The sequence below is a fragment of the Electrona antarctica genome, assembly GCF_951216825.1.
Source record: "Electrona antarctica genome assembly, contig: scaffold_500, whole genome shotgun sequence".
NCBI classification, from domain to species: Eukaryota; Metazoa; Chordata; class Actinopteri; order Myctophiformes; family Myctophidae; genus Electrona; species Electrona antarctica.
This window is the reverse complement of record NW_027638025.1, coordinates 1-20000: the sequence shown is the minus strand read 5'-3', so window position 1 is coordinate 20000 and position 20000 is coordinate 1. Positions and strand designations below refer to the sequence as shown.

General features: G+C 47.6%; 1 protein-coding gene across 1 annotated transcript; it reads right to left on the bottom strand.

Moving 5' to 3' along the window:
• Positions 1 to 11208: 11208 nt before the first annotated feature.
• Positions 11209 to 19622, bottom strand: LOC306918452 (bone morphogenetic protein receptor type-2-like; the record flags this gene model as incomplete). Its single annotated transcript, XM_079531354.1, has 12 exons — positions 11209 to 11576; positions 11658 to 12458; positions 13053 to 13557; positions 13719 to 13841; positions 14073 to 14303; positions 14716 to 14850; positions 15041 to 15175; positions 16065 to 16132; positions 17275 to 17368; positions 17711 to 17900; positions 18592 to 18746; positions 19486 to 19622. Coding segments are annotated over 11 exons (2129 nt in total), but the record flags the coding sequence as incomplete, so codon positions are not given.
• Between the last annotated feature and the right edge of the window lie 378 nt (positions 19623 to 20000).

The following is a 20000-nucleotide window of genomic DNA, read 5'->3' as shown; positions in this document are numbered from 1 at the left end:
TCCCTCCTCTCCTCTCCTCTCCACAGAAGTGTGAAATACACAAAACAAACCTTTAAAACATGTTCCCTAACCCTATTCTTCGCACACTCTTCATATTTAGAGCGTGCCGAATCCAATGGAGCCAGTCTGGGCTTTCCACGACGTTTGCAAATGTCAAAGGTCAGCCACACTGACCTTTGGGCCAAATGCCTTACAAATGGGGTGAAGCTTATTTAAAAAAATACCCAACACCCCCGAATATCCATATTCAGGACATGACGAATAAAATGGAGTTGGTCTCGATTTTGTGGGACTCTTACAAGCGTCCGATAAAGGGAACTACACTGCAACGCTAGGCCTCGGGTCAGATTTGAGGTTCCCGAGGTTGCAGAAAAAAACACAGACCATCACGTCGATCGGCTCGTCGCCGCGATCGCAGAGGTGTTCGGCCCATCCCGAACAGAGTTACGATCGTCGGCGTAGGCGCGCGTGAACGTAAAACCTTTGCTTCACTAGAACGCCACGACGGTGAGGCCTTCCGGTCAGATTTTTGGATATGTTATAGAGCTCCCGGAGACGCACGCGTGGATCTATAGAACGTCCTCGGGCGACCTTTCTAGGAGGCGCGGTCTCGTTTCACTTTTTCAGCCTGGATGCTGTTAGAGTCTATGTGTCTATGAGGTCTCCCATGCACACAGCCAAAGTGAAGGACGTTTTGTACTACTGTCGGAGGCGTACGTCCGAGACACCGAACCGTTCGCCTCGGCTAGCTCTCCGACATATCCGAACGTCGGACCGTGATGTTTTATCGTTGGCGCGTTGTCGCGCGTCAAAGAGACTTTCGCGACTTTTCTCGCTAACTTAGGCCTCTGTCAAACCTAAGCCCCGCCTTACCCCCTTTTTTAAGCCCAGCCTCTTTCAAACCTAAGCCCCGCCTCCCTCCCCTTTTTTCCCCCGGCTAATTTGTGGGAGTTGTTTATTCAAATGAAGGGGCGTGGTATGCAAATGAAGGGGTGTGGTTCCGGCTACTTTGTGGGAGTGGCCTATGCAAATGAAGGGGCGTGGTATGCAAACGAAGGGGAGTGGTTTCAGCTACTTTGTGGGAGTAGTTTATGCAACCAGGGGTCCCCGAACCTTGAGACCCCCCGCCCTCCCTCTATACACACGCGTGTGTGTGCGGCCTGCGCGCGTGCGTGTGTGTGTGTGCATACCCCTCGGACCCCCGCGGACCCCCACCTGGGCACGAGACAGGGGTCCCCGAACCTTGAGACCCCCCGCCCTCCCTCTATACACACGCGTGTGTGTGCAGCGTGCGCGCGTGCGTGTGTGTGCATACCCCGCGGACCCCCGCGGACCCCCACCTGGGCACGAGAAACCTCAAGGTTTGGTTTGTTATAAACATCAGAGACGTCCGCATACTTATATGCTTTTATACGACGTTCATATAAAAAACAAAATTAAGCAGATAAGCGTCCTGAATCATAGCCACGTTGACGTTCTTAGTGGGTTAAGACAACTATGACTACAGTTTCCATGGACGAGAGCAAAGAAAATCTCACAACGCGACTGAAAGATTATGTTGGGCTAATATAGTCTAAGTCTGCGATTTGTGAAACCGTGTGAAAGGAGACCCCTCCCCCACAAATTAGTGCTCTGTTTCATAAACAATGACCACAATATGTCAAATGATGTTTTGGTTAGCCTGGTTAATAAACCAGACCGAATCAGCCGTTGGCAAAAAAAAGTTGCCTACCAGCGGATTACGGTCTGGCGAGGCTCAGTAGCACGCCTCTTTCCTACAGCAGAGAACAGGTCGGACCAATCGGGACACGGTATGCAATATGGGCGGGCTTTGGTACAGTGACGTTCAATGCTTGAGACTTTTGACTGACAGTAGCTCTGACCAATTGCGTCAAAGAGAAAATGTTCCCCGGGAAATGAAATCCAAGTGGAGCCAGCCCAGACTGATATACCGCGACAGTGTTGTGTGATATTAGTCTGGCTTATTAGCCAGGCTATGTTTTGGTAGCCATGCAACCAACCAAATGCAGACTGTGGCCTTAAACCTTTGCCTTTATTAAATATACGAGATCAATAGGGTCTTTCTGAATGTATTCTATTTCTAGTTTGACCGTCACCACATCAAATACTCTTATGTTAAAATAACGAATAACTAGAGCACCGCTGGCCTAGCGGTTAAGGTTATAGGTTCTAAAGCAGCCTGATAGTGAGTCGCAGGTGCGATTTTCCCGGCGACCATGGCTGCGTGCCACTGCACTACACCGAGTGGCACGCTACTACGAGCTTGTAGGTCTACTATTTAAAACCTTTGCTTCTGTAGAACGCCACAACGGTAAAGCCTTCCGGTCTGATTTTCGGATATGTTATAGAGATCCTAGAGACGCACGCGTAGAACTGTAGTACGTCCTCGGGCGACCTTTCTAGTCGACATGGCGCGCGCGAACGTTCCACTACACCGAGTGGCACGCTACTACGAGCTTGTAGGTCTACCATTTAAAACCTTTGCTTCTGTAGAACGCCACAACGGTAAAGCCTTCCGGTCTGATTTTCGGATATGTTATAGAGCTCCCAGAGACGCACACGTAGAACTGTAGTACGTCCTCGGGCGACCTTCCTAGTCGACATGGCGCGCGCGAACGTTCCACTACACCGAGTGGCGCGCTACGAGCTTGTAGATCTACTATTTAAAACCTTTGCTTCTGTAGAACGCCACAACGGTAAGGCCTTCCGGTCTGATTTTCGGATATGTTATAGAGCTCCCCGAGACGCACGCGTGGAACTGTAGTAAGTCCTCGGGCGACCTTCATAGTCGACATGGCACGCGTGAACGTTCCACTACACCGAGTGGCGCGCTACGAGCTTGTAGGTCTACTATTTAAAACCTTTGCTTCTGTAGAACGCCACAACGGTAAGGCCTTCCGGTCTGATCTTCGGATATGTTATAGAGCTCCCCGAGACGCACGCGCGGAACTGTAGTACGTCCCCGGGCGACCTTTCTAGTCGACGTAGGCGCGCGCAAACGTCAAACCTTTGCTTCTGTAGAAAATAGCAGACCTACAAGTTCACAGCGCGGCACTCGGTGCCACTTGTATGTCTGCTATTTTTCAAAAATAGCAGACCTACAAGCGGGAAATATTGAGAACCACTGATAGAGAAACATGAGGTTTTTCATTTTCACAATTTTTCAAAAATAGCAGACCTACAAGAGGGAAATATTGAGAACCACTGATAGAGAAACATGAGGTTTTTCATTTTCACCAATTTTCAAAAATAGCAGACCTACAAGCTTGTAGCGCGGCACTCAGTGCCGCGCTACGAGCACCCTGGAGTCGTTTTTATGTGCAATGGTTTCTTCCTGGAGGCTGAACCCTTGACAGTCAAACGGGCCAATGAAATAAACAGTAATATAGTGACATCACACTATCAGCCCCTCCCCTAACCACTCCCCCTTTATCATACAACTACAGCTGTGGGTCGATGACACGGTCCACAGGCGAGAGCTCTACCCACTGAGCTACACAAGACAGAGCTCTACCCACTGAACTACCAGGAGACAAGACAGAGCTCTACCCACTGAGCTACCAGGACACAAGAAGAGCTCTACCCACTGAGCTACCAGGACACAAGAAGAGCTCTACCCACTGAGCTACCAGGACACAAGACAGAGCTCTACCCACTGAGCTACCAGGACACAAGACAGAGCTCTACCCACTGAGCTACCAGGACACAAGACAGAGCTCTACCCACTGAGCTACCAGGACACAAGAAGAGCTCTACCCACTGAGCTACCAGGACACAAGACAGAGCTCTACCCACTGAGCTACCAGGACACAAGAAGAGCTCTACCCACTGAGCTACCAGGACACAAGACAGAGCTCTACCCACTGAGCTACCAGGACACAAGACAGAGCTCTACCCACTGAGCTACCAGGACACAAGACAGAGCTCTACCCACTGAGCTACCAGGACACAAGACAGAGCTCTACCCACTGAGCTACCAGGACACAAGACAGAGCTCTACCCACTGAGCTACCAGGACACAAGACAGAGCTCTACCCACTGAGCTACCAGGACACAAGAAGAGCTCTACCCACTGAGCTACCAGGACACAAGACAGAGCTCTACCCACTGAGCTACCAGGACACAAGACAGAGCTCTACCCACTGAGCTACCAGGACACAAGACAGAGCTCTACCCACTGAGCTACCAGGACACAAGAAGAGCTCTACCCACTGAGCTACCAGGACACAAGACAGAGCTCTACCCACTGAGCTACCAGGACACAAGACAGAGCTCTACCCACTGAGCTACCAGGACACAAGACAGAGCTCTACCCACTGAGCTACCAGGACACAAGACAGAGCTCTACCCACTGAGCTACCAGGACACAAGACAGAGCTCTACCCACTGAACTACCTTTTACACTTGTTGTAAAAGGTAGTCGCGCTGCGACGCGTTGTGGGCTAACGACGCCAACAAGGCCCATCAAAATACATTTTGTTCGACTAAATCAACTGTAGATTTAGTCGACTAAAATCTTATGATATTTAGTCCTAAATGAAAACTATTCAAGAGACTATGACTAAAACTAAAATCAAAATGTACTGCCAAAAACAACAGTGCCACTGAGCTACCCATACACAAGACACGGCTGACTTTATATCATGCACTAAAAAGCCAGCGGTGTCCATTGTAGGTTTCCTGATGAGGTCATGCTGAAAGAAGACACGGGTTCGGATGTTAGTTTTCAGTAACATAATCTTTATTGAGCTCCAGAGATACAGCTAGGGGGCGCTACGTTGTCTAAACATTTCATTTCTTTGTATTTTACAAAACTGGAGTATAAACCTATAGCAGTTAGATGCAGATATAGAGACCGCCTGAGGAGGCGCTCTCAGGTGCGCGCGCGCACGCGCACACACACACACACACACACACACACACACACACACACACACACACACACACACACACACACACACACACACACACACACACACACACACACACACACACACACACACACACACCCCCCTTTTGGTGTTTTAAGCATAATGTTATACTTTAGCTGTTGAAAAATAGCAGATCTACAAGCTCATGCCGCGCTACGAGCTTGTAGATCTGCAATTCTTGGAAAATCGTGAAAATGTGTCTTTGAATATATATTCTTTCAGAGCGAACGTTTTTTTAACTCAAACGTTTGCTTCTGGGGGGGTCGGTCCCTGGAACATCATATTTTCAGATGGGGGTCCAGCGGCCAATAAAGGCCTTTCTCGGCCCCACCCCTCTCCCACTGTTTATATTGTGTTTAGTTTCCAAGATGGCCGCAGCACCAGGAGGGGGTGGGGCGGAGGTGAGCGGGCGGACATATGCCCTTACTGAGCTGCATTCAAGACACTTGCCTTGTGTCTGACACCTGACTTGTGTTTGAACACAGCTTTGATGGATGTGTTCTGCCCCCCCCCCCCCCCCCCCCCCATCAAACTAAATGTTTGCAAACCATATGGCAGGGTTCCCCAATTAATTTTCCTCAAGGGCCATATTTTGACTAGGGTACCAGGCTGGGGGCCGAGTCCGCACGCGTGAGGTCGAGGTCTTGCCCTGAAAATTCATTTTCAGGGCAAGACCCCATTTGAAAAGGATGCCCAGTTTGACATGCATAGGCTACTGACCCCCATTTAATGCCATTTATATCTGGCACCCCCTTTTTTTTTTTTTTTATATATTCTTCCGCGGGCCGCAAGGGGGCGCTCTGCGGGCCGCAAATGGCCCGCGGGCCGCCTATTGGGGAACCCTGCCATATGGGCTTCCATTGGAAATGCATTGGAGCAGCCATTAAACACAGACACAAGACAGGTGTCTTGAATGTGTGCCCACTAAGGGCATATGTCGACCCCACCCTCTCAACTCCGCCCCACCCCCTCCTGGTGCTGCGGCCATCTTGGAAACTAAACACAATATAAACAATTGGAGAGGGGTGGGGCCGAGAAAGGCCCTTATTACATATATATTTGGGGGTCCTTGACATGAAATAGTTTGAGAACAACTGATATAAGAAGCATAAGGGTTTTCAGAAGTATATTCAGTCAGTGTTTAGAAGACATTTTGTAGAATCTGTTCAGAAGCAGTTCAGGGTCCAGGTTCATTTTTTACTTTTAGCTCTCTGTCCCAATCAAATGTCATCAACGGTTACCGCACACACCGAGTATCATCAGCTATGTATGTATGTACAGTACAGTACAGCAGTATTTACACTATAGTACACATGGCTGGATATAATATACAGTATGAGGAACAAAGTACAAGTACTGGCATTAACCCATTTTCAGCGGGAACCCCTTTTGGTGTTGGCATTATGTTATGCTTTAGCTATTGAAAAATAGCAGATCTACAAGCTCATAGCACGCCACCGAGTGGCGCGCTACGAGCTTGTAGGTCTGCTATTTTTGAAAAATCGAAGAACGACTGACATAGAAACATAGCTTTTTCAGAAAACTGTCAGGATGTAGAAGACATTTTTAGAATCTGATCTCAGGTCAAAATGGGTTAATGGCCTAATGCAGTGGTTCCCCCAGGGGTCCTTGAGGGAGTTCCAGGGGGTCCCCACAGCTGAATGACAGTTAGGAACCAAATGGACCCCTTATGGGTCTGTAACTGTGAGAGTGTACAAATGGAACCAAATGGACCCTAACGGCTCCATTTTGGTTCCATGTGTAACACTCAAGAGTTAAATTAGGTTTCATTTTACAATATATATGGGGGTCCCAGAGAAATGCCATTAAATGGGGGGCCGTATAGCCTAATTCAGGTGAAACCGGGGGTCCCAGAGCCGTAAAAAACATTATCTTATGGGAGACCCATAACACCAGGAAGGTTAAATCTGTGGTTCCAAACTTCCAAACAAAATTCAAATTCTTTCCAGATTTTTTTCTTTGTTTCGTCAAGCTTACAGCTCATCACAGCACAGTGTGTCATGTTGTGAGCTTGTAGATCGGCTATTGTTGATTGGCCTAAGTATAATACAGGGACCCCGTGGGGGGGGGGTCCCTGTCACCGGACCCCACTTTGAGAACCGCCGTACTAATAGAATGTATAGGTTGTGGAATCTTTATATTAACCCACAAATAAACCACGGAAAATACATGGAAAATAAAAGGGATACATTGCATCATGAAAAGGCATCATTTTATAATAATAAAACTAACGTTATAAAAAACCTAAAGAGCCAGTGACCCAGTGTTCTGGGGACCCGGGACTTAAATGACTTAACCCATTCTGGGCGGGAACCCCTTTTGGTGTTTTAACTAAGCATTATGTTATACTTTAGCTATTTAAAAATAGCAGATCTACAAGCTCATAGCGCGCCACCGAGTGGCGCGCTACGAGCTTGTAGGTGTGCTATTTTTGAAAAATCGTAAGAATGCGGCACAAATCTTTGAATATATATTCTTTCAGAGCGAACGTTTTTTTTTATTTCGACGTCAGGCCTAAATGGGTTAAATGACTTAATTCAACCCCCGCCAGCACCAGGGGGGGCGATAGTTCAGCGCCCGCCACCGTTCACCACCATTCTATTTGGTTGTAGAAGAAGAGCGCCTCCTCGTCTCCCCAAAACAGCAATGGCGAAGGTGGTCGCGCTGATCGGACTAATCACTGGATAAGAGTCTTTAGAGGCATTCATATTTTAGACGCGGTCATGATAAATGGTAAATGGTAAATGGTGCATTTATATAGCGCCTTTATCCAAGGCGCTTTACAGAGATTGTGCATTACATTCACCCATTCACACACACATTCATACACCGATGGCAACGGAAACCATGCAAGGCACGAACTAGCACATCGGGAGCAATTATGGGTTCAGTGTCTTGCTCAAGGACACTTCGACAGTAACTCTGGGGGAGCCCGGGTTTGAACTGGCAACCTTGCGGTTACCATCCAGCCACTCTACCTCTGAACCACCGCCGCCATGATGGGGAAGAGCTATTGAGCCACTAAACACAGATGCTTTATTCATCCAGCGCTATTTGAAATGGAATACTCCATAATAAAAAGGCCTAGAAAGGCCTCATCCACCACCTTGCTCTTGTTTCAATGCCTTGAGGCTGACGGGGAAAGACGTTGTTGGCGGTGCGGGATTTCATTAAAAAGTCCTTAGCCTCGAATGAGTTAAATGACTTAAGTGACTTAAATTACTTAACCCATTCTGGACGGGAACCCCTTTTGGTGTTAGCATTATGTTATGCTTTAGCTATTGAAAAATAGCAGATCTACAAGCTCATAGCGCGCCACCGAGTGGCGCGCTACGAGCTTGTAGGTCTGCTATTTTAGAAAAATTGAAGAACGACTGACATAGAAACATAGCTTTTTCAGAAAACTGTCAGGATGCAGAAGACATTTTTAGAATCTGATCTCAGGTCAAAATGGGTTAAGTGACTTAAATTACTTAAGTAACTTAAATAAACCCTCCAGTCTTCCGAGAAAGAGACTTGATCTACAACTGTACTTGGACCTGTCTAATCGGTCTAATCCAAGCTTTTGTGAGCTTGTAGATCTGCCATTTTTCTGCAAAAACTTTCACACACATTAACAGAAAAGACACTAGCATAGAGGCCTGAGGCACTCCGCTCCCCCCCTTGACATTTGATTGGTTCTCTTTCTCAGCTTGCAACGGGATTGGTTGGGAAGACAAAGACGTTTGATGATGTCACTGATCGGGGGCGTTTACTTTACACATGATTGACATGATGGTCGTAACGATACAAGTTATAAGTGCAGTAGTGCACTGCTTACATATAGTACATACTACACACGCACGCACACACACACAGCTTACAATATGACGCACGCACACACACACTCACACTGCTTACATAGTACATATGACGATAGCTTTATGACTGAAAACGCGCGCGCAGGCGCGCACACGCACGCACACACACACACACACACACACTAAAGTAATATTTTAAAAAGCACTTTGAAGTTAAAGGCTATTGCACATTTTTAAGTTATGATACCAAAGGTCTGATAGTGGACACACATGGGGAAAAAAGACTTATTCAAATAAAAATATTGATATATATCTATATATAACGCAGGGGAGTGTCTTTAGTTCTCACAGACTGATTGCTCTAACTCTTATTATTATGATTATGATTATTTTTATTTTATTACAGCTGACTTTCTGATTCTCAACTCCTGCATTCTATTTTCTTCTCTTTTCTAGATATTTCTCTCCGTTCCACCACAATCGTTTCTAACGAGAGACTAGTTGGTGACCTAACTAGTTCTCTCTAACGAGACAGAGTGTCAAAATAAAACTAGGGAAGCACCGATATATAGAAGTATCTTGGCCGATACCGATGTTTTATGATATATAGAAGTATCTTGGCCGATACCGATGTTTTATGATATATAGAAGTATCTTGGCCGATACCGATGTTTTATGATATATAGAAGTATCTTGGCCGATACCGATGTTTTATGATATATAGAAGTATCTTGGCCGATACCGATGTTTTAAAATATCAATTTATCCTGATAGCCGATACTAATACGGATATATGTTTATTTCGTTTTTGTGTTACAAATAAACAAATATATCTCCATTATAAGAAATCACTGTTCAGAATCTACACAGCTTGATAGGCTGCAGATACACCAACAGAGTCAACGCAACATGGCTGCTTATTAACACCTTAAGGGTTATTTAATCCATTAATAAAATGTGCCCATCGTTTATAGCGCCCGGAGCACTTTTACCAACGGACCGGATGTTGTTGTGAATGTGTGTGTAGCAGCTAACAATAGCCACAACACTATCGATGCGATCGACAACAACGGGAGGTAAGGTAAATGTTGGTGTTTTAACTAAGCATTATGTTATACTTTAGCTATTGAAAAATAGCAGATCTACAAGCTCATAGCGCGCCACCGAGTGGCGCGCTACGAGCTTGTAGGTCTGCTATTTTTGAAAAATCGTAAAAATGCGGCACAAATCTTTGAATATATATTCTTTCAGAGCGAACGTTTTTTTTATTTCGACGTCAGGCCTAAATGGGTTAAACTGTAACAATAGATAAATCGGCTACTGCCATCGCTTAATGTCAGCTTGATTCGCCGATACCGATATTACACGATAACGGCAAAATATCGGGCGATACCGATATCGATATGTGGCCGATATATCAGTGCCTCCCTAAATGAAAGTGAAAACAAAAGGAAATAGTTCTGTACAACAAACAATGCATAGCTAGATTTAAAAGAAAAAAAAACATTTCGGAGTAACAGCCAAGATCAGCCTATTAGCACACATGAGCGCAGAACGCATCACGGCTATTCTGACCAATCACAGCCTGCACTTTTCCAAACTTCTGTGTGTGTGAGTAGGAGAGCGCCATCTGTTGACCAGGAGTCCACAAAAGGCAGTGTGTCCACCAAGAAGAGACTTGGAATACAAATACAGTATTTCAAAATTTGAGTACTTTTACTCCAGTACTGTACAAATATTGTACTACAATTATTTGAAAACGTTAAGTTACTTTGTAGATTTTGATTATTATTATTACAAAATGAAGCACTGCAGCCCTATATATATATATATAGCCTACATTTCAGCCATTTTCAAAAGATTTTATATACAATTGAAAACTTGAAATGGGACATTCTGCATAATGAGTGCTTCCTACTTTTGGTGCTTTAAGTACATTTTGATGCCAATACTTTTGTACTTTTGAACTCAAGTCAATGTTTAATTAAAATTTCCACCACTGCTACTAATAAACTATAGCTAACTGGCTAGGATAACTAGCTAACTAACTAACTAGCTAACTAACATGGCAACTAGCATGGCCCACTAGCTCTCACTGGCCAATACGCAGTGAGAGAGGGGGCGTGTTTACAGCACAGCTATCCAATCACCTTCCATCTCGCAGAGGGAGACTTTTTTTTTTTTGTGCTACTCATTGGCACGTGAATGCCTTTCAAAACGCGAGCCGGTCGTTTTCATTCGTTTTCCTCCCATTGGCTGGGTGGTAGTGATGTGCATCCCCCCCCCCCCCCCCCCCGCTCTCAGTGGTGTGAAGTAACTAAATGTGACTAAATTTGACTGAGGGACTGCCATTGGATTTTTTTGAATTTTTGTTTTTTCATGTCATGTGAAAGCAGGGAATCATGGCTTCAAATTGGCATATTGGTTGTTCAGTTTGACCCTCCAGTTTTGGTGATATGGCTTATAGAGTAATGTCTTGCAGAAAACAGCGAGTTGAGAAAACAGGCTTGAAAGGTTCACTTCTGTGGTCTCTAACATTACACCTAGCTACATGTTTAAGCATTTATTTCATATTTACATGTCGATTTCAGCTCTGACACTTATTTCAGACATGCTCTAGTATGTGACGAGTCTGCCTCTGCTATTAACTCATTTTGGGAAAAAGAAAAAAAAAGGTTTTTCTCCTCTGGTGAAAAGCTGGAATTTGCGCGATGGCAGTCTCTCAGTCAAATCTGGTCACAAATGTAGTAAATGGTACATTTACTCAAAGTGCGATACTCGAGTACACATTTTATACTTTATACTTCTACTGCATTACATCTGTACTCGAGTACACATTTAGAGGTACTCTTACTTTACTTGAATGTTTAAAATGTCTTTATACTTTATACTGCATTACATTGCAAATATTGTACTTTTCCCGCCTAAAATAGGGACGCCATGTTGAAATCAGCCTTGACCCATTGCAGCATTCTGATTGGTTCCTTTGTTATGCCACCTTCTGGTTGTATATGCTGAGTTTAAAAAAAATAAAAAATAAAAATAAAATAAAATAAATCCAGTTTTTGTATTCAAAATAAGAATTGAATACGTTAAATGTCAATAGGGAGGCCACTTGAAAAAAAAAGTCAAGTTTCCGCGACGGCAGTGGTTGGAGAGAGAGATGATTTTTGTCCAACCGAGCAACAACAACCAATGGAGCACGAAGAGGGGCAGGAATGTGGGCGGAGATTGACAAAAGGATTTAAAAAAAGGACAAAACAGGAAATGAGGAGAAATGAAGCATCTCCTTGAAGACATACAAGTAAGACATTAGACGCCATCAAAGCTCAGAGGCAGGTCAACCCGTCCTGGTCCTCCGAGCCGGATGAGGAGGTCACGGTCGCTGTGGCGGCTCCGCCCACCCCGACCAAGAAAACAGCCATGCTGGACTTTGATTGGTTGATTCTGGCCATGCCTCCTCCTCCTTCTAATCCTCCTCCGCCGGTACTGGCCGGTCTGCCGTGGTGGTGATAGGACGATGATGTGATGAAGTGGGTGTGGTCAAAGTCCAGGTCCAGGCTGGTGTCCGTGGAGACCACCCAGGAGGAGGGGCGGGGCCATTTCTTCAGCGCGTACGGCGTCTTGACGCGACGCTTGATCTTCTCCGCGGACAGGCTGAGACCCGAGTCTGCTGAGCCGCACACTGACGAGAGAGAGACATTACATTACACACGCACGCACACACTCTCTTCTTCTGACAGGATTGTTTGGTCTGCTAACAGAAGATAGCATCAGATGTTTTCAACACATTGTGTGTGTGTGTGTGTGTGTGTGTGTGTGTGTGGGGGTGTTCATGAACAATTCTAAGAGAAGTGGGTGTTTACACACACAGTATGTCGGCCATGCAACAGATTCTTATCTGCGTGGAATTTCCTTCACACACACACACACACACACACACACACACACACACACACACACACACACACACACACACACACACACACACACACACACACACACACACACACACACACACACACACACACACACACACACACAGACAGAAAGACTGTGGCCGGTTAAGACCGATATGAGGTTAGGGGACTTACGTGGCCGGTTAAGACTGAGGTTAGGGGACTTACGTGGCCGGTTAAGACTGAGGTTAGGGTCAGTAATAGTCGGTAGATTATCGGTTGATTTTCATACGAATCCGCTACATTATGCAGAATTATGCTAGTATTAATGCATGGCAAAAAATACCTTCTGTGGACGAGGCCTCGTAAAACAACCTCACCTGATGACGATGAGGAGGATGAAGACGTGGATGAAGAGAGGTCCAGGGAACAGGGTCTGTGAGGACGCTCTCTCCCCCGGCTGGGCCTCAGCTGGACCGCACAGCGGACCGGTTCTACTGGTTCTACTGGGACTGGTCCAGACTGGACCGTATAGCTCACCGGTTCTACTGGTTCTACTGAGACCGGTCCAGTGTGGACCGGTTCTACTGGTTCTACTGAGACCGATCCAATCTGGACCGGACCAGGTTCTGGCCTGGCGTGTGAGACCAGTCTACTGACACCCCGGTCCGCATTCTGATCCGCCGCCGTGATCCGGTCGGGGGTTCGGTCTTCTGTGGCCCCGCCCCCCTCCTTTGTCACGGTGACATCACCATCGCCTTCTGTTGCCCTCGGCGACGAACCCACGACCTCTGCGGTGGCGGCATCCTGGCAGGTGACCTCCGACCTTCGGTTGTTGTTGTTGTTGTTGGAGTTGGGGGGGCGATGGAGCTCCTGGTGGTAGCTCTGAGAACAGCAGGACATTGTTTTAGTCACATAACCCATTAACACATTAAAACTCTTTCTCTACCAGGTACGTATATATACGTAACCCCCCCAGCTATGGGACGTTATTTGCTGGTAGAGGAAGAATGACGTTTATTTTTCCCGCCACTGAGGGGACTGACCTGGTGTGGGCGTCGCCCGGTGCTCAGCAGCGGCTGGTATTCGTCGGGACTGCAGTTGAGCAGCGAAGCCCCACCCTCTTCACCTCCGTCCACGCCCCCACTCATGCCTGGCTCCTCCTCCACCTGACGGAGCGTCATCATCATTACATCATCATTACATCACAATAATTACATCACAATCATCACAATTATTACATCGCAATTATTGGAAAATACGTTTTTCCCAAATACAGATTCCATTGTGGGGGTCCTCGACATGGGAACCATTGGTATAAAAAGCATAACAAAATGGCAAAACACTCTCGTAAAACGACATAAAGAAATACCGCACGTTAAATGTACTTCCACACTCACCTGAGGTCCCGCCGGATTGGTCCGTCCGCCGGCTCCTCCTCCTCCTCCTCCTCCTCTCATGCCATTGGTCACCAGGGTGGGGACGCCGGCGCTGTAACCGTTGGCGACCACCGCCAGCGTCCCTCCCACGCCCGGGACGGTGTTGTTGTTGATGGTCGCCGCGGTAACCAGGTGGGGCTCCGCCGCCCGGGCAACGGACACCGTGTTCACCCTAGCAACGCCCGTCTCCACCTAGAAACCACCCAGAATACACTGTGTTCACCCTAGCAACGCCCGTCTCCACCTAGAAACCACCCAGAATACACTGTGTTCACCCTAGCAACGCCCTAGAAACCACCCAGACTCTTTAGTCGACTAAATAATCGTAAGAGTTTAGTCGACTAAATCTACAGTTTATTTCCGCTGACAAGAATACATTTTTGTGGGCCTTGATGCCGTTGTAATGGCAGATTTTACACTTGGTTACGTGCTGAAAATAGCAGATCTACAAGCTCACAACGCACCGCGCTATGATGCGCTGTGAGCTTGTAGATCTGCTATTTTCAGAGTGCAACAACCAAAGACTATTATATGACCAAAATAGAAGTTTTGCTGTCCAAACCAACCAAGTGGGTTAGGTGGAGACCGTATAGAGGTACCGTACCTGCTTGACGTTGGACCTGTGCTTGGTTCTGGGCTGGAGGGGCAGAGTGCTGGGTCTTTTTGGGACGTTGTGCTGTTTGGGGAGGGGGATGGGGAGGGGGAGGCAGTGTTCCCCCGGGCCCTGCGTGGAGGTCACCTGCTCAACAGACCACAGGGAACAAGGTTTTTCACTCTACAGGTACAGAAAACAATCCCGATCTGAAACACTGCAATTATATTTGAGCTCAAAAAGAGGTATACGGTACTACAGTCTGGCCAGTTCTATTAATATTATGGCTGTCCTGCTGCTACGGTACAATTAACTATGTACTATTGAGTGTACTCACCTCAGCAGACAGACTGGTCAGGGGGTACAGCAGCAGGGTGCTGCTCGGGGCAGCCAGAAGGTCGGGAGAACAGAACTGTTTCTGAGAGTGAGACATCAGACTCTCATCTGAACTCTCCCTCAGGTTCTTATCAACCTGACGAGACAGACAGACAGACAGACAGGCAGGCAGGCAGGCAGGCAGGCAGGCAGGCAGACAGACAGACAGACAGACAGACAGACAGACAGACAGACAGACAGACAGACAGACAGGCAGGAAAGAGAGAGTACATTGATTGATTGCATACTTTATTAACACGTTTGTTGACACTAACCCATTTAAATTCAAGAAATTCAAGCGACATCGCTTGAATTTCATTGGCTATCGCCCAATCGCCCACTATCGCCGGGCGACGTCGCCCAAAAGATGAATTATTTTTATCTTTTCGGCCGACGTTTCTCCGCCCATTTTTCGACCATCGCCTGCTATCACCTCTTATCGCCAGTAGTTTCCGGGTCACATTGACACATAATGCACTTCCGGAAAATGCGTCTGGCTGTCGCCCGCTGTTAAAACGTACTGTTAGGATAACACTAAGGCCCCATTTACACTGGTACTGTTAGGATAACACTAAGGCCCCATTTACACTGGTACTGTTAGGATAACACTAAGGCCCCATTTTAAAACGTACTGTTAGGATAACACTGAGGCCCCATTTACACTGGCAGCCAAATCCAGCCTGAATCAGATCTGAGCCACATCCAGATTGGAATCTGATTTGTCTAAATGAGTCATGTGACCATTAAACCAATCGGATTTCAATCTTGATGTGACACAGATCTAATTCAGGCTAGATTTGTCTGCCAGTGTAAATGGGGCCTAACAGCCCCAGGGGGCTTGTTTCCATTGTGCTCCAACAATGTACTCAATTCATCAGTAATACATAGTGTATATAATACATTAAAGTATGATACAATACTACGGTATACGACACACAGGGGAGAGAGAGAGAGAGAGAGAGAGAGAGATAGACAGTGAACCACACCTCTCTAGGGTCCAGCTTGGTGGCCTCCAGGTCCTCCTCTGTCAGCTGCAGGAACACAGGAGCGCCCCCTGCTGGACAACATGAGAACACACAGTTATACTGGAGCAGTGGGGAGAGCTCCCCCTGCAGGACAACATGAGAACACAGTTACACTGGAGCAGTGGGAAGAGCGCCCCCTGCAGGACAACATGAGAGGGAACAGTTACACTGGAGCAGTGGGGAGAGCACCCCCTGGAGGACAACATGAGAACACACAGTTACACTGGAGCAGTGGGGAAAGCTCCCCCTGCTGGACAACATGAGAACACACAGTTACACTGGAGCAGTGGGAATAGCGCCCCCTGCAGGACAACATGAGAGGGAACAGTTACACTGGAGCAGTGGGAATAGCGCCCCCTGCAGGACAACATGAGAGGGAACAGTTACACTGGAGCAGTGGGGAGAGCGCCCCCTGGAGGACAACATGAGAGGGAACAGTTACACTGGAGCAGTGGGGAGAGCACCCCCTGGAGAAGAAAGGTAAGAAAGCCTTCTGCATGGGATTCTCCTTTAAGTTTAAACTATATATACTATCGTAGACTGCAGTCAGAGAGGAAGCATTAAGTTGGAGTTTGTAGATCTGTTTCCACCCGACAGGGTTGATAATATGAGGCCTGTATGCGGTAAACATGTCTGAGAAAACAAGAGTGTGTGTGTGTGCGTGCGTGCTTGCGTGCGTGTGTGTGTGTGTGCGTGCGTGCGTGTGTGTCTATGCACTGCACACGTGGAATAAAAGGCTGAGAAGCAGTACGGTGCTCCAGGGGACAGACAGGTTGTTATTAGACAGACTGTGTCTGTCAGATGACAGAGAAACAGACAGGTTTGTGTGTGTGTGTGTGTGTGTGTGTGTGTGTGTGTGTGTGTGTGTGTGTGTGTGTGTGTGTGTGTGTGTGTGTGTGTGTGTGTCAGACTGTGTCTGTCAGGTGAGATGACAGACAGAGACACGGGTTCCATCTTGTCGAGGGCCGTGTGGTGTTGGAGGTGAGACGTTACAGGATATTAAAACTGTCAATCTTTGTGAGATAAAGGAGTTTAAAATTCGTCAGGGAGTCGTCAGATAAACGGGTCGACTAGCTCTCTTCAGACAGACTGTTGACTCACACACTTCCGTCATCTGCAGCCTAGATGGAAGCGTGTGTGTGTGTGTGTGTGTGTGTGTGCGCGTGCGTACCAGTGTGCTCAGATTCCGAGATGGAGGTCATCACAGTGTTGGGCGTCAATCCTGCAGACACACTGCTCTCTGGACTGGACAAGCGAGCATGGCACTGCATGGAGAGAGAGAGAGAGAGAGAGAGAGAGAGAGAGAGAGAGAGAGAGAGAGAGAGAGACAGAGAGAGACAGAGAGAGACAGAGAGAGAGAGAGAGAGAGAGAGAGACACACAGAGAGAGTGAGGTGAATAAATTGATAAATTCATCAGTTAATTTCAGGAGATATATATTGCACGCACGCACACACACGTCGCGCACACACACACACACACACACACACACACACACACACACACACACACACACACACACACACACACACACACACACACACACACACACACACACACACACACACACACACACACACACACACACACACACACACACACACACACCTGTGCCTGCTGTCTTTCGTAGTTGATGGAGTTCCTGTTCCTCTCCGTGACTCCGCCCCCTCCTCCCCGGGTTGCGGCTGCGACCGCCGCCAGGTGACCATTGGCCACGCCCACCTGGTGGTCCTCGATGTAGGAGGAGGCGGAGTCGGCCGTGTTGTGGGAGGGGCCATGCCTACTGTTGGACAGGTTCCTGACAGGTGAGACGAGATGAGACAGAAACCTCTTAACTCCATGGGTTAACATTTCATGTTTTGTTTTTGTATATTAATTTAACTGCAAAAATGTACTTCATTGACTCCCAAAAAACGCTTATGAAACCGTCCATCTGCCCATTCTGTGATTGTGGGTTCCAAATTTACTGTCAAAATCAAAGTGTGTGTTAGAGTCTCCGGATGGTAACCGCAAGGTCGCCAGTTCGAACCCGGGCTCCCCCAGAGTTAGTGTCGAAGTGTCCTTGAGCAAGACACTGAACCCCTAATTGCTCCTGATGTGCTGGATGGTACCTTGCATGGTTTCCGCTGCCATCAGTGTATGAATGTGTGTGTGAATGGGTGAATGTAATGCACAATCTATGTAAAGCGCCTTGGATAAAGGCGCTATATAAATGCACCATTTACCATTTTTGTGTGTGTGTGTGTGTGTGTGTGTGTGTGTGTGTGCGTGTGTGTGTGTGTGTGTGTGTGTGTGCGTGCGTGTGTTACCTGTGGCTCTGTAGTGTGGTAGAGGTTCTGACCAATAGGAGCTCAGTGTGTTACCTGTGGCTCTGTAGCGTGGTACAGGTCATAGAGGTTCTGACCAATAGGAGCTCAGTGTGTTACCTGTGGCTCTGCAGCGTGGTACAGGTCATAGAGGTTCTGACCAATAGGAGCTCAGTGTGTTACCTGTGGTTCTGCAGCGTGGTACAGGTCGTAGAGGTCGTGGAGGTTCTGACCAATAGGAGCTCAGCCATCCTCTCCTCGGCACACTGAGCGGTCAGCCTGGCCTCGGCGTCCTGATCCCAGCAGTCCTCCATGGTGTCCTTCAGGGAGCGCACGGCCTGGACGCACACACACACACACACACACACACACATTGGCCTATTATAGCGCCACCAGGAGGCCACAACCTGACCTGCCCTGGTGGAGACCTGTGCCCCGAGGGGCACTTTATCTAGTCATAATTTATTTTGGTCTGGTTCATAAGTTTGAAGAAAGGAAGAGGCCGCACTGGTTGTAGCAAACGATGCAAAACTTATTTTAGGGTTAGGATTTGGGGTTTCTCATCAGGCCTCAGGGAACCTGGGTTAGGGTTAGGGTAGGGTATGTATGGTAGGGTTAGGGGTAGGGTATGGTAGGGTTAGGGTAGGGTATGTATGGTAGGGTTAGGGGTAGGGTAGGGTATGTATGGTAGGGTTAGGGTTAGGGTAGGGTATGTATGGTAGGGTTAGGGTTAGGGTAGGGTATGTATGGTAGGGTTAGGGTTAGGGTAGGGTATGTATGGTAGGGTTAGGGTAGGGTATGTATGGTAGGGTTAGGGTAGGTATGGTAGGGTATGTATGGTAGGGTTAGGGTAGGGTATGTATGGTAGGGTTAGGGTAGGGTATGTATGGTAGGGTATGTATGGTAGGGTTAGGGTTAGGGTAGGGTATGTATGGTAGGGTTAGGGTATGGTAGGGTTAGGGTAGGGTATGTATGGTAGGGTTAGGGTAGGGTAGGGTATGTATGGTAGGGTTAGGGTATGTATGGTAGGGTTAGGGTTAGGGTAGGGTATGTATGGTAGGGTTAGGGGTTTCTTACCAGGCTGTTCTCCTTCCAGGCCTCAGGGAACCTGGGTCTCTGCTTCTCTCTGGACACCAGAACCTGCATGTCTTCAAAGCTGGGCTGGTTCCCCATCTCTGCCTGGAACGCTACCTGGTACTCTGGGACAGACTCACCTGCACGCATGCACGCACGCACGCAGGCAGGCAGGCAGGCAGGCACGCAGGCAGGCAGGCAGGACACACACACACACACACACACACACACACAAGACAAGACATTAACAAGACATTCTACAACAAACACGACCAATAGTACATGAGGGCGGCAGTGGCTCAGGGGTAGAGTGACCGGATGGGAACCCAGAGTTAGTGTCCGAGTGTCCTTGAGCAAGACTCTGAACCCCTAATTGCTCCCGATGTGCTTCACTTGGATTTTTCCAGCCGGGGCGAAGATACCAGGCTGGCCGTTCACCCCGTTCGCACAACTTCTCACATTGACTTCTGTAGGGTCAGGAACAGGTCCACTCACCAGGGAACAGGTCCACTCACCAG